Here is a 23,010-nt window from a genome sequence, read left to right on the forward strand (position 1 = left end):
GTTCCTTGGGGTATACTTTGACACTAGACTGACCTGGGCAGAACACATTGAGAGAGTGGTGGGAAAGTGTAAGAAGGTGCTAAATGTGATGCGCTGTCTGACGGGGAAGGAGTGGGGGTCTGGACGTTCCTCATTGAAGACCATGTATGTTGCATTGATCCAATCTGTAATAGACTATGGCAGTATAGCGTATGGTTCGGCAGCCCGGACCTCACTGGAAAGGCTAGATGTCATACAGGGGCAAGGACTCAGAATATGTAGTGGGGCGTTTCGGACGTCCCCACTGGCTGCATTACAGGTGGATATGGGGGATATGCCATTGCAGATTAGGAGACAGCAGCTGGCAATGAATTATTGGGTCAACCTACAAGAACATGTGGTGTCTCATCCTGCGAAAGGGATTTTACAGGCATGCTGGGAACATGAGCTTTGGGTCGGTGGGTAACACCTAGGCGAAGGAGATGGGACTGTATGGAAGGGAGTTTAGTCCAATGGTAGTTATTCCTGTAAATCCACCATGGTTACTCCCGCCTCCAGTAGTTGATCTAGAAGTGTTGTAGATACTACAGAAAGATAGGGAGGGTGTTGATCCATCTGATTTGTTTAAGAGACATCTGGATACTGTGTATCAGGATTTTGTGGCCATTTACACAGATGGTTCAAAAGATCCAAGGACAGGACATACTGGGTCAGCATTTGTAGTGCAGGAATGTGGGGTGGAAGTCAGGAAACATATTACAGATCATCTGGCTGTATATACGGCAGAGCTGATGGTCAGTGGGTGGAGGAAGTCAAACAAGACAGAGTAGTTATTTGCTCTGATTCATGTGAAGTGTTAATTAGTCTCTAGTCCTTTAGCTCACATAGCAGACAAGACCTGCTTTATGAGGTGCAACAAACCCATGGCAGGATTAAACAGATGGGTATACAGATAAGATTTACTTGGGTCCCAGCCCATGTGGGGGGTGGGGGGGAACGAGGCAGTAGATGAACAGGCTAAACAAGCACTTAGTAGTGGGGATGTTGAAGTGTCAATGAGCAAGGCAGAGGCAAAAAGACTGTTATATATACAGTGATGGTGCAGAGATGGCAGGAGCAGTGGAATATAAATATTAAGGGAAGCAAGTCGGGGAGGACGGCAGGAAGGGACAGAAGAGAGGAGGCTATTTTTACAAGATTAAGGGTGGGACACAGCCTGTTGAATAAGACACTAAGCGTGATAGGAAAGCATCCATCAGGAAAATGTGATTATTGTCAGGAAATAGAGACTGTGGAGCATGTATTGCTACAGTATGGGCAGTATCAGAGGGAAAGAGAGAGGATGAGATTAAGTATAAGGGAGAAGGGGATACAGGAAATTAGTTTAAAGAGTATATTGAATAGAACGTCATTAGATATAGTATCACATATTTTGTTGTCTTTTTTAAGAGAAACTGGGTTGGCAGGTAGGATTTTGTTTATCCCTGTCTCTGGCCCACACTCCAGTACGGTAGGTGGCGGTAATGCACCATAACGTTGGATGCCAACCGCCGATAAACCCCACTGAAGAAGAAGAAGGCACCCACAGTTTCCGGTTAGAGGCTCCAGCTTTTTTTATTTATTCAGCCAGTCTAACTTGCTGCTGTTTATTCTCTGGATCGCGTGAAGTGAAGGCCCTCCATCGAAAGGATCCGCGAGGCGAAGAGAGGAACGCAGCTGTGACAGAAATGTCTGGTTTTGGGAACAAGTTTAGTTCGTACTCGATGACACAGCTCAACGAATTGCTTGAGGATGATGACAAACTCAACAGCATTGTCCAAGAAATGGAAGAGGTAAGCCACTATAACAATATTCCTATATCACTTGGGTTTTCTGCTGCATTGTTTCAATTTCAAGCCCTTTGTTTAGCTTTTGCCAGCTTGTAGGGTAAGTTGAGAATTAGCGGAACAATGGCATACTTCCCAATATTATTTTCAATATTACTTCACAATACATATTTCAATGGCAGGTGTGTCACGTTTATTGAAGACCGTTTAGAACGTTACTTTCTTACTTAAGTAACCTTCCTGGAACTAGAGACGTTTCGTAGAATAGCAAGACTTGCAGTTTGCCACTGACAAAGTAACAAGCAAAAACACTCACAGTGATTGACAGTATAAGCAACATGACAATGTTTTTGTAGTTAAAATGGACAGTATCCTACCCATGTTTGTCTTGGCAAAGAGCAAAAATACGTACTTCCTCTCTGGGTAGGGAGTCCGGTATTGTGGTTGGTGAGTGACAAAGCAAAATACTGTACGCTATGTTGCCAAGCTGCAGCAATGACTGGACATACAGTTAAGGTGGTCAGAAAGGATCTGTTTGGGAAACGTCAATTGCAAGACCAGCTGCTGAATGGACTTAGTTGCATGTCATGGCATTCTGCTCAACAAAACAGAATAACTTTCAGTACTTTGTTAGATTATATTGAATGTAAACTGCTCCACGGCTTAATAATGATGATTGCTTAAATTTTCAGAGAGTTCTCCTTCTTGGTCAGGACTTCTAGTAGCACACATAAAACAAGAACCAAGCTGTCCCACTGTATATGAGGGTGAACAGTGGTTCCTAGACATGAATTCCATAGAATCCTCATTTCCCCTACAGATGGATCTAGGCCTACGTTAACTGATGTTGTAAAATAATCAATTAAACCAGCAAGCATTGATTTGTATGTGTCTCAATGTGCTATCATCAGAGATCAGATTTTTATAGTCCCAGTTCCATTTTTATTACTCCCTCTATCTGATTCTAGCTGACCATGGTTTCGTTTTATGCTGTATGATGCAGAAACAGTTTGTGGCAGTGGAGTCGAATGCCAATAGGGCTATATAGCACAGAGCTAATGCTGTTGGTTACCAACCATGGACCTTCAGCTACGTCATTACAGGTTACAGAGGGGGATGTATTGACTTGTCAGAGGAGGGAAGGGCCCTGGCCAAAAGTAGTGCTGCTCTATATAGGGAATAGGGTGCCATTTGGGATACAGCAAGATGGCGAGAAGTGCTCCTAATGCCTGGAAAAGGCAGTTCTGACTAACTCAGGACACACCTCATTGAGTTAGTTGGAAAGTTCCGCACCTTACCAAAGGCGAAGCTGCTGGATGTCACAGCTTTGAACATGTATATGTAATCTGAGCAGGTACAGTACAGTAAGTAAGTACACTGTGTACTGCTCCAGGAATGAGAATGCATTGATTGCATACCCGTAAATAGGGACACTTCTACACTTCCGGCTAGTTAACACATTTGGAAATGCACTCTCCCTCACCTGCGCAGTCATTGTATGCAAATGGAGTTACATTTGAATGTGGTCTGTTCTTGTTATTTGAGATGAAGAACAATCTCAGTCTGGATCTACACAAGTCTCTTTGGCTTACCTTGGTTCATATCATAGGCTACATACTGACTGTTTTATATTGTCTGGTAGCCAGACATCAATCAACATTTACATTTTAATCATTTAGCAAACACTCTTATCCAGAGAAACGTACAGTAGTGAGTGCATAGGTTTTCATACTTTTTCGTATTGACATCAAATCAATCACATCAAATTATATTTGTCACATGCTTCGTAAACAACAGGCGTAGACTAACATGTGCCCTGCCAGTAGATATAAACCTATTGTTCTAAGTTAACTCAGTGTATTATTATTTTACTGCACTCTCTAACGGCGTGTGTGTGTGTTAGTCAGGGACAGACGGGGACTATAGCTGCCAGACTGGTCTTGGTTTGATCAGGCAGCTGTAACTGCACGCTATCTTCAACCCAACCCAAGACATCCAGCTAAGAATAGCATATCAAGCAAGGAAAGTTCCTTTTGAACAAATGTTACAGGGAGGATCTGGACGCCGGGGTGCTGGGTGACCTAGTTCTCTATCACCACATGATGTGTCTTCTGATTAACTTAGCATGTGAAATGTCAAAATGCTAAGTGAATTTGAGTTTAAGCTGATTGTGTACAGTCATTCAGCCCCTCTATGTGAATTTCTTCCATGATCAGTGTCTCAGTAGGCAAAGCCTCTCTCTCAGTAGAGCTGAAGAGAAGAGGCATATTGTCACCATTTTGATGTGATTGTGGTTAGAGACAGGAGAAAAGAACATAACCGCAGGTGTAAGCCAGTGTCAGTCAGTGAATAAGAGACTTACTTGGGCAACTGTGATAAGAAGATACAGTGGCTTGCGAAAGTATTCACCCCCCATGTGGTGCAAACTCACCACATGAGGAAGTGGAAACTCAAAACACATTAGCTAGATCGCTAACTCTAATGATAAACTGGGTGGTTTGAGCCCTGAATGCTGATTGGCTGAAAGCCATGGTATATCAGACCGTGTACCATAGGTATGACCCAGAATATATTTTTACTGGGGTTTGTGGTATATGGGTGAGTGGCGCAGTGGTCTAAGGCACTGCATCGCAGTGCTAACTGTGCCACTAGAGATCCTGGTTCGAATCCAGGCTCTGTCGCAGCCGGCCGCGACCGGGAGACTCATGGGCGGCGCACAATTGGCCCAGCGTCGTCCAGGGTAGGGGAGGGAATGGCCGGCAGGGATGTAGCTCAGTTGATAGAGCATGGCGTTTGCAACGCCAGGGTTGTGGGTTCGATTCCCATGGGGGGCCAGTATAAAAAATAATAAAATATATATATATATAATGTATTCACTAACTGTAAGTCACTCTGGATAAGAGCGTCTGCTAAATGACAAAAATGTAAAAATATGGTCAATATACTATGGTTAATGGCTGTATCCAGGCCACTCCGTCTTGCGTTGTCTAACAGCCCTTTTTTTAAATGATTTTTTATTGCAACAATAATACCAGTATTACACATAAACAATGAAAAAATAAAAAAATAAAACACCAGGTGAATAATTCAGGTCATTTTTAGATGTGACAAGGCAATGAGACATTAACAGACATTCAGAGACATGACTTCTAATACTTTTTCCTACTTTTTAAGATTCACAAGTTTGAGGGATTTATAAAATTGTAAAAGTTCAATGGAAAAAAAACTACAAAATAAGGAATTTCCCCACTCCATTTACATTTGTGAATATAATATTTGGCCAAGAGAATAATAATGTTAATAAAATAGTTATGATCAGAATTACAAGGATAAGCATAATGCCATTTAACATCATCAAAGGTAAACATAGGTCATTTGAGACCATTCATGAATTTCAATCCATAGTTTACTAGAATGGCGGCATTAAAACAAAAAAGGCTCGATAGATTCTGAATCAGAGGAGCAAAAAACACACAGCGTTTTGTCAAAATTGTACCTTTTTGTGCAAGAAATCATTAACAGGTGTGGTGGAGAAATCAGAATTAGCTAGGTAACATAGATAATTAAGATGTCTTATCTGCAGAATATGCTTACAGTGAGGTTAAAAAGTATTTGATCCCCTGCTGATTTTGTACGTTTGCCCACTGACAAAGAAATGATCAGTCTATAATTTTAATGGTAGGTTTATTTGAACAGTGAGAGACAGAATAACAACAAAAAAATCCAGAAAAACACATGTCAAAAATGTTATAAATTGATTTGCATTTTAATGAGGGAAATAAGTATTTGACCCCCTCTCAATCAGAAAGATTTCTGGCTCCCAGGTGTCTTTTATACAGGAAACGAGCTGAGATTAGGCGCACACTCTTAAAGGGAGTAAATGTCTTTAACAAAATACGGATCCCTTTTAAATTCTCCAATTTGTTAAGAAATATGTATAGTAAATCTGTGTCTAAAATAAATAAGAGTGGAGATTGGACAACCCTGTCTAATTCCTCTAGCAATAGAGAAACGAGGGGATGTTCCATTACTCATAGCCACCGAACTGCTAGTATCATGTCTATCAACATTTTTGGCCTAATATTAGAGTTCTTGCTTTCGGTCTACAAAGAGGGTATTGCTAATGCTATCTTACCTCCTTCTTTGAGACAGGGACTAATAGTTTTTATACCCAAACCAAAGAAGGACTCTCTTTACTTCGACGATTGGAGACCAATCACGTTGTTGGCAACTGACTATAAGTTACTAGCACATGTCTATGCTAATAGGCAGAAAAAAGGCCTTGATGATATAATCAGTGAAACTCAATTAGCCTTCATTAAGGCTAATTGAGGCTAATTGTGGTCCTCTGTAGCTCAGCTGGTAGAGCACGGCGCTTGTAACGCCAAGGTAGTGGGTTCGATCCCCGGGACCACCCATACACAAAAAAAAATAAAAAATGTATGCACGCATGACTGTAAGTCGCTTTGGATAAAAGCGTCTGCTAAATGGCATATTATTATATTATTATTAAAGGAAGGAGTATTCGTAACCATATACGATTGGTATTAGATATTTTAGATTACAGTGAGTTCATAGAAGAAGATGGCTTTATATTGTTTTTAGATTTTTTTTAAGGCTTTTTGTTTAGAACTATCTATACTTTTGGGTTTGGAGAATTTCTGTAAAGTGATAAGGATGATGTAACAACAGCCCTTAACCGTGGTATATTGGCCATATACAACACCTCCTCGGGCCTTCAATATAACACCTACCGCTAGTAGCCATGTATTAATCTAACAGTAAATATCTTCAATTTTTTTTGCAATGGCTTAGTGCACTTGCGATGACCGGTGCGCAATTTTAGCACGCTCTGCATTTCAAAGCTTGATTGTCAGCAGGGCTTTCACTTTTATTACAGGAATCATGAGGATAATGCACTTTACAAATGTAATGGTTTTATCCGCCCCAAAAATAGGACTTTTGATTGAGGTGAACTGGTCGAGTATTTTGTATTTATTTGTGTACTCACACAGGCAAGTTAAAGGTCACAAAATGCGACTAGATGGTCACAGTCTGAGAGGAGGCTCCAAATGAAAGCCTCTGTTTGGGTGTGATGCTGATGCTGCCACTGGCCCTCTGAGCTCTGGGGCTGTATGTGTATTTATCAAGCATCTCAGAGTAGGAGTGCTGATCTAGGATCAGGTGTTCCCTGTCCATGTAATCATATTCATTATGATTTAAAAGGCTAAACTGATCCTAAATCATCACTCCAACCTACTCTGAGCTGCTTGATACAGATACGGCCGCTGTACTCAATCCCCACACAGCTAAAAGCTTCTGCCTTCAGCATAATAACGTCATTATGTTCTTATATTGCATCTTAAATGGGAAGAAAACGAATATGTTGAGCAGCACAGTCTATGTTTGGTGTGACAGTTTTGGTGTTCCCCGTTCCATTTTTTTCCTCATCTTCTGTCACTGTACAGAGAAAGTGGAGAGCCAGTCAGGAACTATTTCCTTCCCCTGCAAAACATAATGTGTTTGGTTTGACAGAACAAGCCTGCAGTTATGGACGCTATTTAAAGGCCTGTTTTTTTCAGTGCACTGCGTTGGAGTGGCTTATTGAGACGCGGTCCGGTTCTGTTCTGGGAAGTTAGTTGGTTGTATGGTTTGGTCAGCTCAGGTCACGGCAGTACAGTGGTTATGAATGTACTTAGCCTCTGGCCTTGTCTGAAATGTTGTTTTCTCTCTGGCACCCTCCAGCCCACACTGCTGGCTGGCTTCTGTCATTCCCTGACAAGATAATTACTTTTGGAAGTAGTGTTCTACTGCCTATTAGGCTAGTTAATGCATTTTCAGAGTTGGGCAACATGATGCTGTTCACGCCCAAGCTACTCACTTTTTCTGTCCTTGATAAGGTGTTTAGATTCTTGCCTCAAACTATGACAATAAAAAATAAACAATCATAAGCCACATGCCATGGGCTTTTGTTGTGAGTTAATACCAGTCAACTTGTGCAATACCTTAAGCGATAAAGCACCGGTCACATTATTTTATATTATCAATCTTACCGTAGTTCCCCAGAACAGTTGAGCCAGTCACGTCTTTGTTTGTAAATAGCACACTGGGAGAAAGCAGGAGCTGGTGAGTACATAGCGTTCTATATCAGTGAGCGAGTCTCTGTTGTGTGGCGCACATTAGGTGATGAATAATGCCGGTAATAGCATAAGTCCTGGGATGAGAGAAGGACGGTATGACTATAGGAAAATCTGTATACCGCCTAAGCCTATGTGTGTGTGTTTTACAGTGTATGTGTGTGTCTTACAATGAGTATGTTTACATGCACAGTAATAATCCAATATTAAACTGATCATGGCAGTAGGCAGATTATGCAATAGTCATGTAAACACCTTGCTCTGCTTGTCTTAATCGTCACCGATTAAAACACCTGGTTTTCTGAGCAATCTTTTACATTATTTGTATTTATTAGGGATCCCCATTAGCTGCTGCCAAGGCAGCATCTACTTTTCCTGGGGTCCAAACACACCAAGGCACTTAACAAAAGATAAAACAGTACATCATATAACATTGTTACACCACTACATATCTACAACAAAAAATGTATGATACCACCATACAACAATATTGACAATGTACGTGTGTTCAGAGTCCTTGTGCTAGCGCCCGTGTGCGTATGTGTGTCTGCTCCTGTGTGTGTATCTCTTCAGTCCCCGCTGTTCCACAAGGTGTATTTTTATCTGTTTTTTAAAATCTGATTCTACTGCTTGCATCAGTTACCTGATGTGGAATGGAGTTCCATGTAGTCATGGCTCTATGTAGTACTGTGCGCCTCCCATAGTCTGTACTGGACTTTGGGATTGTGAAGAGACCTCTGGTGGCATGTCTTGTGGGGTATGCATGGGTGTCCGAGCTGTGTGCGAGTAGTTTAAAAACAGACACCTCGGTGCATTCAGCATGTCAACACAAGTAGTGATGAAGTCAGTCTCTCCTCCACTTTGAGCCATGAGAGATTGACATGCATATCATTAATGTTAGCTCTCCGTTTACATTAACGGGCCAGCCGTGCTGCCCTGTTCCGAGCCAATTGTAATTTTCCTACGTCCCTCTTTGTGGCAGTAGTCCAGGTGCGACAAAACTAGAGCCTGTAGGACCTGCCTTGTTTATAGTGCTGTTAAGAAGGTAGAGCAGCGCATTATTATGGACAGACTTCTCCCCATCTTAGCTACTGTTGTATCAATATGTTTTGACCATGACAGTTTACAATCCAGGGTTACTCCAAGCAGTTTACTCACCTCAACTTGCTCAATTTCCACATTATTCATTACAAGATTTAGTTGAGGTTTAGGGTTTAGTGAATGATTTGTCCCAAATACAATGCTTTTAGTTTTGGAAATATTTAGGACTAACTTATTCCTTGCCACCCATTCTGAAACTAACTGCAGCTCTTTGTTAAGTGTTGCAGTCATTTCAGTCGCTGTAGTAGCTGACGTGTATAGTGTTGAGTCATCAGTGGCATGTCGTTAGTAAAGATTGAAAAAATAAGGGGCCTAGGCAGCTGCCCTGGGGAATTCCTGATTCTACCTGGATTATGTTGGAGAGGCTCCCATTAAAGAACACTCTCTGTATTCTATTAGACAGGTAACTCTTTATCCACAATATAGCAGGGGGTGTAAAGCCATAACAAATAGGTTTTTCCAGCAGCAGACTATGATCGATAATGTCAAAAGCCGCACTGAAGTCTAACAAAACAGCCACCACAATCTTTTTTTGCATCAATTTCTCTGTCAATCATCAGTCATTTGTGTAAGTCCTGTGCTTGTTGAAGTCAATTTGTTTACTGTAAAATAGCATTGTATCTGGTCAAACACACATTTTTCCAAAAGTTTACAGGCTGATTGGTCGGCTATTTGAGCCAGTAAAGGGGGCTTTACTATTCTTAGGTAGCGGAATGACTTTTGCTTCCCTCCAGGCCTGATGGCACACACTTTCTAGTAGGCTTAAATTGAAGATATGGCAAATAGGAGTGGCAATATCGTCCGCTATTATCCTCAGTAATTTTCCATCCAAGTTGTCAGACCCCGGTGGCTTGTCATTGTTGATAGACAACAATAATGTTTTCACCTCTTCCACACTTTACAGAATTCAAAATTACAACGCTTGTCTTTCATAATTTGATTAGTTATTCTTGGATGTGTAGTGTCAGTGTTTGTTGCTGGCATGTCATGCCTAAGTTTGCTAATATTGCCAATTACTTCAATGATTTTTTCATTGGCAAGATCAGTGGGTTTGTGATGATGAAGGAGCCATCTGATTCAATGAATGATGGAGCTGAGTTTGCCTTTTTGGGCAAAATTTAATTTAAGGTGATCCAGAGCTTTTTACTATCATTCTTTAAATAATTTATCTTTGTTTCATAGTATAGTTTATTCTTCTTTTTATTCAGTTTAGTCACATGATTTCTCTATTTGCAGTACGTTTGCCAATCGGTTGTGCAGCCAGACTTATTTGCCATTCGTTTTGCCGCATCCCTCTGAACTATAAAATTGTTCAATTCCTCATCAATCCACAGGGATTTAACAGCTTTTAGAATAAGCAATTTCATAAATGGGTCAAGTGCAGCGTCTGGTTGCTACTCATTACACACCACAGACCAACAAATATTATTTACATCAACAACATAGGAATCACTACAAAACGTATTGTATGACCTCTTATACACTATATTAGGCCCAGCATTTGGAACTTTTGTTTTCCTAGATATGGCTACTATATTATGATCACTACATTCGATGGATCTGGATACTGCTTTCAAGCTAATTTCTGCAGCATTAGTAAAGATGTGATCAATACATGTTGATGATTTCATTCCTGTGCTGTTTGTAACTACCCTGGTAGGTTGACAGATATCCTGAACCAGGTTGCATGCACTGGTTACAGTTTGAAGCTTTTTCTTGAGTGGGCAGCTTGATGAAAGCCTGTCAATATTTAAATCACCCAGAAAATATACATCTCTGTTTATATGACATACATTATCAAGCATTTCACACATGTTATCCAGATACTGACTGTTAGCACTTGGTGGTCTATAGCAGCTTCCCACAAGAATGGGCTTTAGGTGAGGCAGATGAACCTGTAGCCATATTACTTGAACAGTATTTAACATGAGATCCTCTCTAAGCTTTACAGGAATATGGTTCTGAATATAAACAGCAACACCTCCATTGGCATTTCTGTCTTTTCTGTAGATGTTATAACTATATATTGCTTCCACTGTATCATCAAAGGTATTATCTGAGTTTCAGAGATAGTCAGAATTGGAATGTTATCTGTTACTAGCAAGTTATTAATTTAATGAACCTTGTTTCTTAAGCTACATATTTTAACGTGGGCTATTTTTAGCACTTTATTGGGATGCTTGATTGTTTGCATTGCTTTACTGGGAAGCTTAGCAGACGTATACATGCTCATGTTATTTATGTTAGTGCAGGGTGAGCTGCACACAGTGGACTTCCTACTAGAGTACACCGCCTCAGTGCTATGAATATACAGTGGGGGAAAAAAGTATTTAGTCAGCCACCAATTGTGTGCAAGTTCTCCCACTTAAAAAGATGAGAGAGGCCTGTAATTTTCATCATAGGTACACGTCAACTATGACAGACAAATTGAGACAAAAAATCCAGAAAATCACATTGTAGGATTTTTAATTAATTAATTTGCAAATTATGGTGGAAAATAAGTATTTGGTCACCTACAAACAAGCAAGATTTCTGGCTCTCACAGACCTGTAACTTCTTCTTTAAGAGGCTCCTCTGTCCTCCACTCGTTACCTGTATTAATGGCACCTGTTTGAACTTGTTATCAGTATAAAAGACACCTGTCCACAACCTCAAACAGTCACACTCCAAACTCCACTATGGCCAAAGAGCTGTCAAAGGACACCAGAAACAAAATTGTAGACCTGCACCAGGCTGGGAAGACTGAATCTGCAATAGGTAAGAAGCTTGGTTTGAAGAAATCAACTGTGGGAGCAATTATTAGGAAATGGAAGACATACAAGACCACTGATAATCTCCCTCGATCTGGGGCTCCACGCAAGATCTCACCCCGTGGGGTCAAAATGATCACAAGAACGGTGAGCAAAAATCCCAGAACCACACGGGGGGACCTAGTGAATGACCTGCAGAGAGCTGGGACCAAAGTAACAAAGCCTACCATCAGTAACACACTACGCCGCCAGGGACTCAAATCCTGCAGTGCCAGACGTGTCCCCCTGCTTAAGCCAGTACATGTCCAGGCCCGTCTGAAGTTTGCTAGAGTGCATTTGGATGATCCAGAAGAGGATTGGGAGAATGTCATATGGTCAGATGAAACCAAAATAGAACTTTTTGGTAAAAACTCAACTCCCTTTGCCTACTGTGAAGCATGGGGGTGGAAACATCATGCTTTGGGGCTGTTTTTCTGCAAAGGGACCAGGACGACTGATCCGTGTAAAGGAAATAATGAATGGGGCCATGTATCGTGAGATTTTGAGTGAAAACCTCCTTCCATCAGCAAGGGCATTGAAGATGAAACGTGGCTGGGTCTTTCAGCATGACAATGATCCCAAACACACCGCCCGGGCAACGAAGGAGTGGCTTCGTAAGAAGCATTCAAGGTCCTGGAGTGGCCTAGCCAGTCTCCAGATCTCAACCCCATAGAAAATCTTTGGAGGGAGTTGAAAGTCCGTTGCCCAGCGACAGCCCCAAAACATCACTGCTCTAGAGGAGATCTGCATGGAGGAATGGGCCAAAATACCAGCAACAGTGTGTGAAAACCTTGTGAAGACTTACAGAAAACGTTTGACCTGTGTCATTGCCAACAAAGGGTATATAACAAAGTATTGAGAAACTTTTGTTAATGACCAAATACTTATTTTCCACCATAATTTGCAAATAAATTCATTAAAAATCCTACAATGTGATTTTCTGGATGTTTTCTGATTTTGTCTGTCATAGTTGACGTGTACCTATGATGAAAATTACAGGCCTCTCTCATCTTTTTAAGTGGGAGAACTTGCACAATTGGTGGCTGACTAAATACTTTTTTTCCCCCACTGTAACTCTGGTTCATAGGCACCTTATTACTGCATACAATAGCTGTAGGATCAGCAGCATTCAGGGCAGTTAGAGGGACATAAAATAGGTTACTTACATTGTGTCTACCAACGCCCCTGGTATAATGTACATTTGCTGAAGCATTATGACAACTCAGCGACACAATGGTAGGGATTAACTGAGCTGGGCTTGAGTCACTGATAAGTCATTGTCTCAACGCAGCCTTAGAATGCTGTGAAAGGATCCAGGAACCCAAATTATTCGGGGGATCCCATCCTCCTTATAAAAAGGGTTTTGTTTCCATAGGGTATCGAAGTTGTCAACAAAAGTTACACCCATTGAGCTGCAATAACATGTAAACACCTTAATCAGCGTTCCAGTGGTGTATTTGATCTGCGCATGTTCTAGCACCTGTTATGTGAGAGTGAAGTGAGTTCAGAAAAATGGAATATGCTTACTTACAAGTAGTTTTCACATACAAACTTTATACTGTATGTCCGAACTCAGAATCAAATATGCTTCCCAAAAATAACATTGTCGCTGTGGTACAATGTTTATTTTGATTGTCAATTTTCTGCATTTATCAGAGTGCCATTCAGATCTGTCCATGTTAACAGGATTATTAGGGAAATCGTTCATCTATTAAACTTTTTAATCAAACTATTATATTAATCTGACTATCCACAATCACATTATTGTATGCATATAATCGTACTCAATGTCTGTGTGATCCTTTGTATGTTGTAGATGCAGGAGGTGCAGCAGATCAAGGAGATGACCCTGGCCAGTAACCGCAGCCTAGCAGAGCAGAACCTTCAACTGCAGCCCAGACTGCATCACAAGAAGAGCCAGCTCACCAAGCGCTACAGCTCCCTACAGGAGAGCTTTGAGGCCTACCAGGTTTACAAATCCAAACTAGGTAATACATGTTAAACTAGGTAATACACGCTACAGGATTAAGGTTCCTGCCCGTTGGGCCATTCTGTCTTGGACAAGGCTTTCTTACTGTTTGCAAAATTAGAGTATATTTGAATTTACAATGCATGACTGTTGACATGAATAGGTTGATATGATAAACAACTTTTATGTTTGTTGACATAAACATGGTGCTGCTATTAACGGTTTGTGTGATGGCTTTACGGTTTGAAGAAGTTCAATGATATTACCTGGATTGCCAAATTGACAACTCACTTTGAGCTTTTGAACATTGTCGTTGACTATCATGGAGGGTAGTTTGTGACGTTGCATAATATTTTTCTCTTGTTTGTTCTTCCGTTAGATCATGACACACAGACCTGACCAGTTTCTCCAACTTTTCCCATCAGAAGGCCCCCGGGCCTGTATAGAGGCCCTAACCCAGTTTCATCTTCCCTCCTGCACTAGCTCATCTCTGCCAGTATTGAGCAGGATCCAGCATTGAATTAGATTCCTGCTATACTGCAGTAGCTGAGAAAGAGACAGAGGTAGAGGGCGATGGGGGTAGAGGGCGACGGGGGTGGAGAGAGAGAGAGAGATGTATACCCACATGTTGACACTCCTCCACAGCACTTTGTGTGGGATGGATGTGGGTACGCAGACCCACAAGTCACTGCGGCCCCCATGATGAGTTCTGTTTTTTTGTGGCCCCCACCCCTATCAAAGTTGCCCAACCCTGATCTAGGAGGTCTACGGACAGTTCCTTGGTATAGTTTCTGCTCTGACATGCACTGTCAACTCTGGAACCTTATCTAGACAGATGTGTTTCTTTCTAAATCATGTCCAATCAATTGAATTGGCAACAGGTGGACTCCAATGAAGTTGTAGTGACATCTCAAGGATGATCAAAGGAAGGCTTTAGGGGACCCCCACCCGCGTCCTATGCCACTGAATAAATTGACTGCTGATACTTATGACCTGCTATGTCTCAGCGGTTGCCAGGAAGCCCACTCCAAACAGCATGCCAACATTTCACTTCAGTCTTTGTTCTGGCGGCTTTAGCACTCACTGATAAAGTTAGTTTGACTTTGTATTCTCCTCTAGTCACAGGAGCAGTGATTTGGCCCTCCCTAAGGCATAGGCTGCCATTTTCCCTCCTTCAGTTGAACAGGATTTCTGTCTCTCTCTGCCTCCTGTTGTACACAGTAGATGGTATTGTGCTTTTATATTTTTACAATTTAGTAATTTAGCAGAAGCTCATATCCAGAGTGACTTAGTGCATTCATCTTAAGATTGCTAGGTGGGACAACCAAATATCACAGTCATAGTAAGTACATTTTTCCTCAATAAAGTAGCTATCAGTAAAGTCAGAGCTAGAAAGTAAAGAAGATGGGCAAGGACTCTGCTGTGCTAGCTGCAGGGGGAAGCTGGTTCCACCATTGGGGTGCCAGGACAGAGAAGAACTTGGACTGTGCTGAGCAGAAACTGCCCTCCCATAGGGGTGGGAGGGCCAGGAGACCAGAGGTGGCAGAACGGAGTGCTCCGGTTGGGGTGTAGGGTTTGAGCTTAGCCTGAAGGTAGGGAGGGGCAGTTCCTCTTGCTGCTCCGTAGGCAAGTACCATGGTCTTGTAATGAATGCGAGCTTCGACTGGAAGCCAGTGGAGTGTGCAGAGGAGGGGGGTGACATGGGAGAACTTGGGAAGGTTGCAGGGGTTTGATGGCACAAGCGGGGAGCCCAGCCAACAGCGAGTTGCAGTAGTCCAGACAGGAGATGGCAAGTGCATGGACTTTTTTATATTCCCATGCTCCACTTGTGTGGCCGTTTATGTTATGGAAGGCCTCGCCTCCTGCCATTTGTTGATGGCAAGATGGCTTTTGTCAAATGTAGGTTACTGGTTTCCCTATGTGCTGGCTGGCTGGCGCTGGCTGTCCTAGTTGTGGATTTGCTGTAAGCAGCAGTAGCAGCAGCCGTAGTGCATCTTTATGGGAAGGACAGAGCAGGGCTGTGTCCCAAATGGCACCCTATTCCTGCGCAATATAGTGGATAGGGTGCCATTTGGGAGACAACCCACAGCGCTGGGAGCAACTGAACTCAGCCATGTGACCCAGATGAAAAGCATGGTCTTCAGGCAGAATCAACCCAGTATTGTTTGGTCTGTGTGTTTCCTTTGCATACAGTGACTCCCTCCATCCTCCACCATGGCAACGGCAACAGGGGTGCTTCAGAAGATGCTCCAGGGTGGTAGTGAGTGCAGGGCCAGGGTGGCAGGACAGACTGTGCCGCCCTGCCCCTTAGTACAGCAGCGGGCTGTTGTGCTGCCGGGCGTGTGAGGGCAAAAGTGCATGGGAGGGAGGGAGCGAAAGGGAGAGTGGCCAAAAACTCCCCCTCACTGTCATGGAGGCTGGTCTGTATCCATTACTAAATGGCACTCATGATCCCTGGGTCCAAACTGTGTGTGTGTGTGTTCCACTCTGGTCTTTCAGAGGTGGAGAATCATTCCATTGTATGGAGGAGTGCTGATGCTCCTGTGAGTCTGTCTCGTTGGAGAGGGGATGAGCGAGTCGTTTGGCTGGAGCCATAGAGAGTGTAGAGACCCTGGCTGGGCCAGAGGAAGAGCTTCTATCCTCCTAACACCTCACTCTGCAACTCACACCCACAGTACACTTGGATTTGGTTCTAATACACTACTTGGAACATGTCTAGTTCACAAATAAATCCAACAATCTCAGTCATGCCAATTGGATCGATGACCACTTCCCCTCCCCCATCCTCCCTGTTTAAATGTTGTTTTCCTGTGATGCTGTCATGAGAGTGGTGATGGTGGACACTGGACAGACAGTAGTTCTCTCTCTGGCAGTGTGGTAATTCACTGTGAGTGGGTGCACTCCACTAGCTGGGGCAACTGTGAAACGCCGTTCATCACATGCCTGGGGAAAGGTCGTTAAATTAAGCCAGTTTTTATTTGGCACTGAGCAGGGAGGTGGAGGGGGCCAGGCCTTTGTCCAGGCTTTACTGTGTTTTCTCTCTATGACTGTCTTTCTCTCTGTCTCCGCCTGTCTCCGTCTGTCTCTCTCTCTGTCTTTCTTTCTTTCTTGCTGGAGCTCCTTGATGGAATGTATGGCTCATATCTGTCTTATTATGACAAGTCAAATGGGTTTACGCATACTTATTTTGTTATTACACAAACATTGTAATAACAGATATGCTAAAACATATAACACATACAAATATTTCCAACCGCTCATGTTCTCGCCTTATAGGCTACATGAGGTCTGTCTTTCTGTAAGGTGGGATTTGTCCAGTGTTGGTGAAATATGAGAGAGTTGGCATTGGCACCACACTAGTGGGCAGGGATCAGAAACCTAGAGGTTTGCTGTGTGACCTGGTTGCTTTGGTGTCAGGTCCTGCATGTAATTCCAGCAGCTCCAGCTGGTATTGACTTTCAGTCTTTCAGTCAGCAGACTGACTCAACACAGGAACAGGAACAAGGCTGGCCTCTTGTTCAGATTCCTTGGAGACTCCCTGACTGTGCCAAATAGCACCCCATACTCACATAGGGCTCTGGTCAAAAGTAGTGTACTATTTATGGAGTAGGGTGCATTTACAGACGCAGGCCCCAATCTATTTCAGTTCACCACTCATTATGAAAGACCGTCAGTCTCTTTGCTCAGAGTGGATCTATCCTGGCAACTCGTAATGAGGCCTTGGTTCGGGTGTCAGTCAGAGGATGTTGTTGTAGAGAATGAGTGACGGCTGGATATGGAGCTGTGCGTTTCCCCCCTCACTGGTTGAATACTCCCTCATACTTATGTAGTAGTCATCATGTTAGTCAGTGTCTCATGTTATTGAGGCCTACTCATTCTTTTCAGCAGTACATTTTATTCGGGTGACTATGAGAGGCAATTTTTTTTTTGATTATTTCTAGTTGCGGTTGTAAAACAAAATGTAAACATTTGTCTTGTCCTTTCTGTTCTCTCTTCTGTTCAGACCACACATTTTCAAGTGTTGTCACTGTGAGATTATGAATTCTAGTTGCAGTAGTAAACAAAATGTCAACTTTTTATTTTATTTTTTCTCATCTGCTCACAGACCACAGCTCTGGGAACAGTTCATTGGACACATTGCTTGCTCTATTGCAGGCAGAGGGAGCCAAGATTGAAGAGGAGACAGAGGTAAGCAGCATTACAACACCTCTCTCTCTGTCAAAGGATGGCCTAATGTCTCTTGTGCCATCAGTTTAAACACTGTGTCCTGCCTTTCCTGTTTTTATTTCCGCTGTGGCCCACAGGGCCTATCATTTATGGTTTATTAATCTGACTTTATGGTCCCGTTTGTTACAAGTTGGGAGAACACCTCACAGTTTTGTTACTGTCCAATCCTCACATCTATTCATCACATTGTTTATACTTTATTTTATTTAGCATAAAAAAAGATTTGCGTTTGCATGGAATCTCCAGACTGCTTCATTGGAATGTTTTAAAACCATCCCTCTTTTCTAAAAAGAACATGGCTGACTCCTTCTTGGACGGCGACGTCACCCTGGATGCCTTCATGGACTCGTACCAGAGCAACAGGAAGCTAGCCCACCTGAGGAGGGTGAAGATTGACAAGCTGCAGGAGATGGTGCTGAAGGGTGGGCGGCTGCCTCGGGTCCCAGTCCCCTGCTCCCACCCTCAGGAGGTCTCAGCCAGGCCAGCCCCCCTCTACACAGATGCCAACAACCACAACCCCTTTCCAGTGCCCCAGCCAAGGAGAGCCCCCCCTCCCCCTCCAGCCCAACAACCCCCAGCTGTAGCCCCACAGCCCCAGCCTGCTGTCTTCTCCTACCCTGCCACCCCATACCCCCCTATCCCCCCCAGGGCGGGCCACTCTTTGCTCAGTGTCAACCCTGGGTATCTGCAGCCTTTCGTGTCTCAGTACCCCCCTGCCCTGCCTCAGAGGCCTCCCCCTCGCATGGCTCCGCAGTCTGGCTTCATGATTCAGTAGTGAATGGGCCACAGTAAAGGTGCATTACAGTACGTGCAGTGGACTTGTACTGCAGCCTCGCTGGAACTATCTTCTGTGTCGTGTCAGGCTGTGAGGCTCCATGAATATGCCGCAACGTAACGCAAAGGGGGTTGATTGACTTGCTACGGCTGGTCTGGGCATGTCCAACTGAAAAAACTGAATCTATACAGCATCGAGATTGAATTTGCACTATTTTCACCAGAATCAATACTTCATTGCTACAACACCCCAGAAAGGACTTGACCTACCAGTCTGCCTACGTCTGCAAAGCTAAATCCCTCAGCGACAGGGCTTTAGATGTAGTCTAAAGTGAATGGTTCACTGGCCTCAGTAGCATGGACTGGCCATCACCCCAGTTAAATGAGCCCTAGGTTATCACCACTTTGTCCCAGTCAGACAGTCCATGCCCCTCAGTTGTCCTCAGTCCTCCCTTTCCTCCTGCCCCTGTCACAGTGACGGTGCCTCATCTGTCGTCTGTGGTGTCTAAAGGGAAGGGGGACTACAGCCGTTCATCGCTGTTTCTCATCTCATCTACTGTGTCATTTGGATTGGTTGGTTTTATGTTGCGTTACCAGAGACTCTTCACGGAAGATAATGGCAAAGCATATGCAAAACGAACAGAGACCTTACTGTGCTGTTTTTAGAACCAATTTCCCAGGTATATCTGCACAAACCTGTATCCATTATATTCGGACATTTACTGACTTAATTCCATAGGGTACGTAGAAATGTTGAGACTTCTTCTTAAATTAATTAATATATATTTAGAGTACGAATGTCTTACAGGATGCTGGATGCTTACTTATTTTTGCCAGGAAAGAGTGGACAGACATTTTTACAGAAATAAAATGTTTTTGTGAGGTGGGTGCATCTCTTCTCCAGAACAGAGATTTGTCAAAGGAGTGTATGGATCTCATGCTCAATCCAGTACGGAGGACAGTTGGTCTCTGTCGCTCAGGGCAGATTTGTGCTGATAGGGGTGGGTGGGGCTCTTGTCACAAACACTCTGAACCCTGGGCCTTTTGGTCTGGCCTATGAAGGATCTGGCCATGGCCATATAATACATTTTTCTTAACTATGTTTTAGTCAGTTATCTAATAAGCATACTTTATGCTCAACAGTTGAGACATTTGTTTGCCTTTCACCTTTTTGTCTTGCCCTTCAGCACTCCTTTCATAATTGAATGACCTTTTCTCTTGATTTTACTTGGGTACATGTTCTAAAGCTTATCATCCTGGATGTTGAAACAAGATTTAGTCATATATATATATAATCTTAATCTGTGATATAACCATATACAGTCCATATCAAATTAAGTATATAACTGAGCCAGTCATTCACAGTTGTGTGAACAGTAGCACTCTCTGTTGTAATTAATGTATGTAGACAATGTTTGTGTTGGGCTCTAAATATTTGATTCGGATCATTATCACATTGACTGAACACCAAAGATTCCATGTTGTCTTAATGTCTCTGAAGTTGTTTATAGATAAACCATTGTGTAAAAGTACTATTTTCATACCTTCCTGCATATCCATTTGTTAGGTTTATACCCATATGGTACTAGTTTGAGGTGTGCACATTTTATCGTTTTGTAGCCTATTGTTTCTTCACACCAGACTCCATATTCAGGAAATGGAGTCTGGATCAAACATGAAACTAAAATGTCTCTGCACCATTTTTATTACAAGTACTTATCCTGAAGGAGTCACATATCCTAAAACAGTGGTTGGTTACCTTGTCCTAAATGCTGCAGTTGTGCACTGTTAAAGAGCCAATGAGTGCCTACACTGAACTGGACTGATTATGGAGAATCATACTGCTGACTGCTCTATGCTCGATCTGTGAACACTGACCATGCTTAACTTATCTGCTGGTCTGGATCACCCTAGCCTAGGAACATACATGTATAGTATGTTGCTAGCCCCTTGCTAACCCCCCCATCAATGTTTACTTCCCCTTGGCTGTGCCCCAGTTCGGTTCTCCAACTAATGTGATGGTTATGCATGCCTGGGGGCAGGAGAGGCTTGAGTCTGTCTGTCTGCCTGTCAGGATTCAACTCTCCTAACTGGTGCTATGGGGCTGGTGCCGCCACTGCAGTTTGCTTCTGAACTTGTGCTTGAGAGGTATGTCTTCAGGGTCTGTGCCTAATGTTTGTGTGGTACTCTTACCGCTTCTTTATACTATCAATAGAAACAGTGGTTTGCCTGCCCTGAGGTGGGTGACCACCATTTCTGTTAATATGCATATCTATGTTTCGCCAACACAATAGGACTCCTAGAGTTTTTATATCAAACAGAAATGCATATTTTTGATACATGGGCCACAATCGGAGCAATAACAGTTTGCTTGTAAGTTATGTTGAAGATAAAGTCATGCATCTTTCTTTTTCAAATGCAAGAAATCTGATGTATACCAATTGTTTTGATGAACCTGCATTTCTAATTTAAATTATTAATCATTGTTTGTGTGCATGTTTTAGTTTTTATTTTATTCATTTCAAGAGTTTTTCTGCTGTAGCTAGCTGTTTGTCTATAACTGGCATAATTCAGCTGTTTGGGCTGCTTTAAAATACAGACATTTGTAGTACTCCATTTCATACATTGTTTGATTCAATGTTAATGTTGTTGGTCTTTTAGCTTTTAAGATTGTAGAGGTGGTTGGTGGAATTATAAAACTATTTTAAAGTGTTTTTTTTGTATTTATGTTGTCTCTTGAGTTGCATCACACCAAATCACAAAGCTTGATCTCTAAATGTAATGTAGGTTGTTCGGGAGGAGTGCTGATACAGTTGGCCATTTCAACTTAATTCATAATATTTAGGAAGGTTATATTCCAAAATGTGAGGTTACTAATGGCATCTGAGCTTGGAATGAACTTTCAATAGAGTTGATCTCCCTCTACGGCCTAGGCCTCACAGTCCTATTCCCTTTATAGAGCACTAATTTTGACCAGGGCCCATATGGCTCTGGTCAAAAGTAGTGCACTATGTTGGAAATAGGGTACCATTAGAAACAACCACGCTTACCTACTGTCTCATTGTTAATATATTTTGCTGTGAAGATGCATACATTGTCACATCTTGATTATGTTAAATGTTATAATGAACATTGGAGTTAGAGGAAGGTTGTTCTAATGAATCCAAATTACAATACAGGAGCCAGCCTTGATGGTGAAATCAGGCTCTGCAGGGTAAATTGAAACAAGACCGCCATCTAGTGTTAATTTACTGACATTGCCTTGAAAGTAGAATTACTGTATGATGTTCCTTGGACAACATTTTAGTCATTTAGCAGACGCTCTTATCCAGAGTGACTTACAGTTAGTGAGTGCATACATTTTCACACTGGCCCCCGTGGGAATCCAACCCACAACCCTGGCGTTGCAAGCGCCATGCTCTACCAACTGAGCTGCACGGGACCTGTAACATTTGAGAATCTCAATTGCACCCTATCAAATCAAATCAAATTTTATTGGCCACATGCGCCGAATACAACAGGTGCAGACATTACAGTGAAATGCTTACTTACAGCCCTTAACCAACAGTGCATTTATTTTTAATTAAAAAGTAGAATAAAACAACAAAAAAGTGTTGAGAAAAAAAGAGCAGAAGTAAAATAAAATAACAGTAGGGAGGCTATATATACAGGGGGGTACCGGTGCAGAGTCAATGTGCGGGGGCACATCCATTCCTTCTCAAAACCCATTGGAGGAGGTCAGAGGGGCGGGACCTCTGGCTTTCTCATCCAATGGGTTTTGAGAATGAGGAGACAGGGAAGCACAGTGTATGTAATTAAGATTCTCCCCATGTGTGTATGTCTCTGGGAAGATATGGTCCATAAATGAACATATTCAGACTTTTCCTAATCTAAACAGAAATCTGAAATGCATGGATAATGATATGACAGGTGGGCAGCCTGGGAAGTGGGTCCAATAGGTGTGCATTCAATACAAACATGTTATTAACAACAATCAATGCCAATGAAACAGGACACTCGATTTAGGAACTATATACACTGCTATGAATTCACTGTAGACTTCTCATTTATGATGCAACACATTTAGCTTTGGTAAATTCTCTACAGTGTTAAACCCTTTCTGATACAGCCAAAACATTAGCTACATCATGACCAGGTCAGGGTACAGAACAGAAAACCGAATTTTTGGAGGAACGGAAGCAGAACCC

At 42.5% G+C, this 23,010-nt stretch overlaps 1 protein-coding gene across 1 annotated transcript; it reads left to right on the forward strand.

Annotated features, from left to right (window-relative positions):
- The first annotated feature begins 1,620 nt into the window (after positions 1-1,620).
- LOC311144903 (vacuolar protein sorting-associated protein 37B-like) lies at positions 1,621-21,516 on the forward strand. The gene is made up of 4 exons (XM_084181078.1): positions 1,621-1,811; positions 13,649-13,820; positions 17,907-17,989; positions 18,321-21,516. Exons 1-4 carry the CDS (start codon positions 1,707-1,709, stop codon positions 18,801-18,803), a joined length of 843 nt encoding a protein of 280 aa, XP_084037204.1. The 5' UTR covers positions 1,621-1,706; the 3' UTR covers positions 18,804-21,516.
- Positions 21,517-23,010: the final 1,494 nt, after the last annotated feature.

This window comes from Coregonus lavaretus (genome assembly GCF_964263955.1).
Source record: "Coregonus lavaretus genome assembly, chromosome: 17".
NCBI lineage: Eukaryota > Metazoa > Chordata > Actinopteri > Salmoniformes > Salmonidae > Coregonus > Coregonus lavaretus.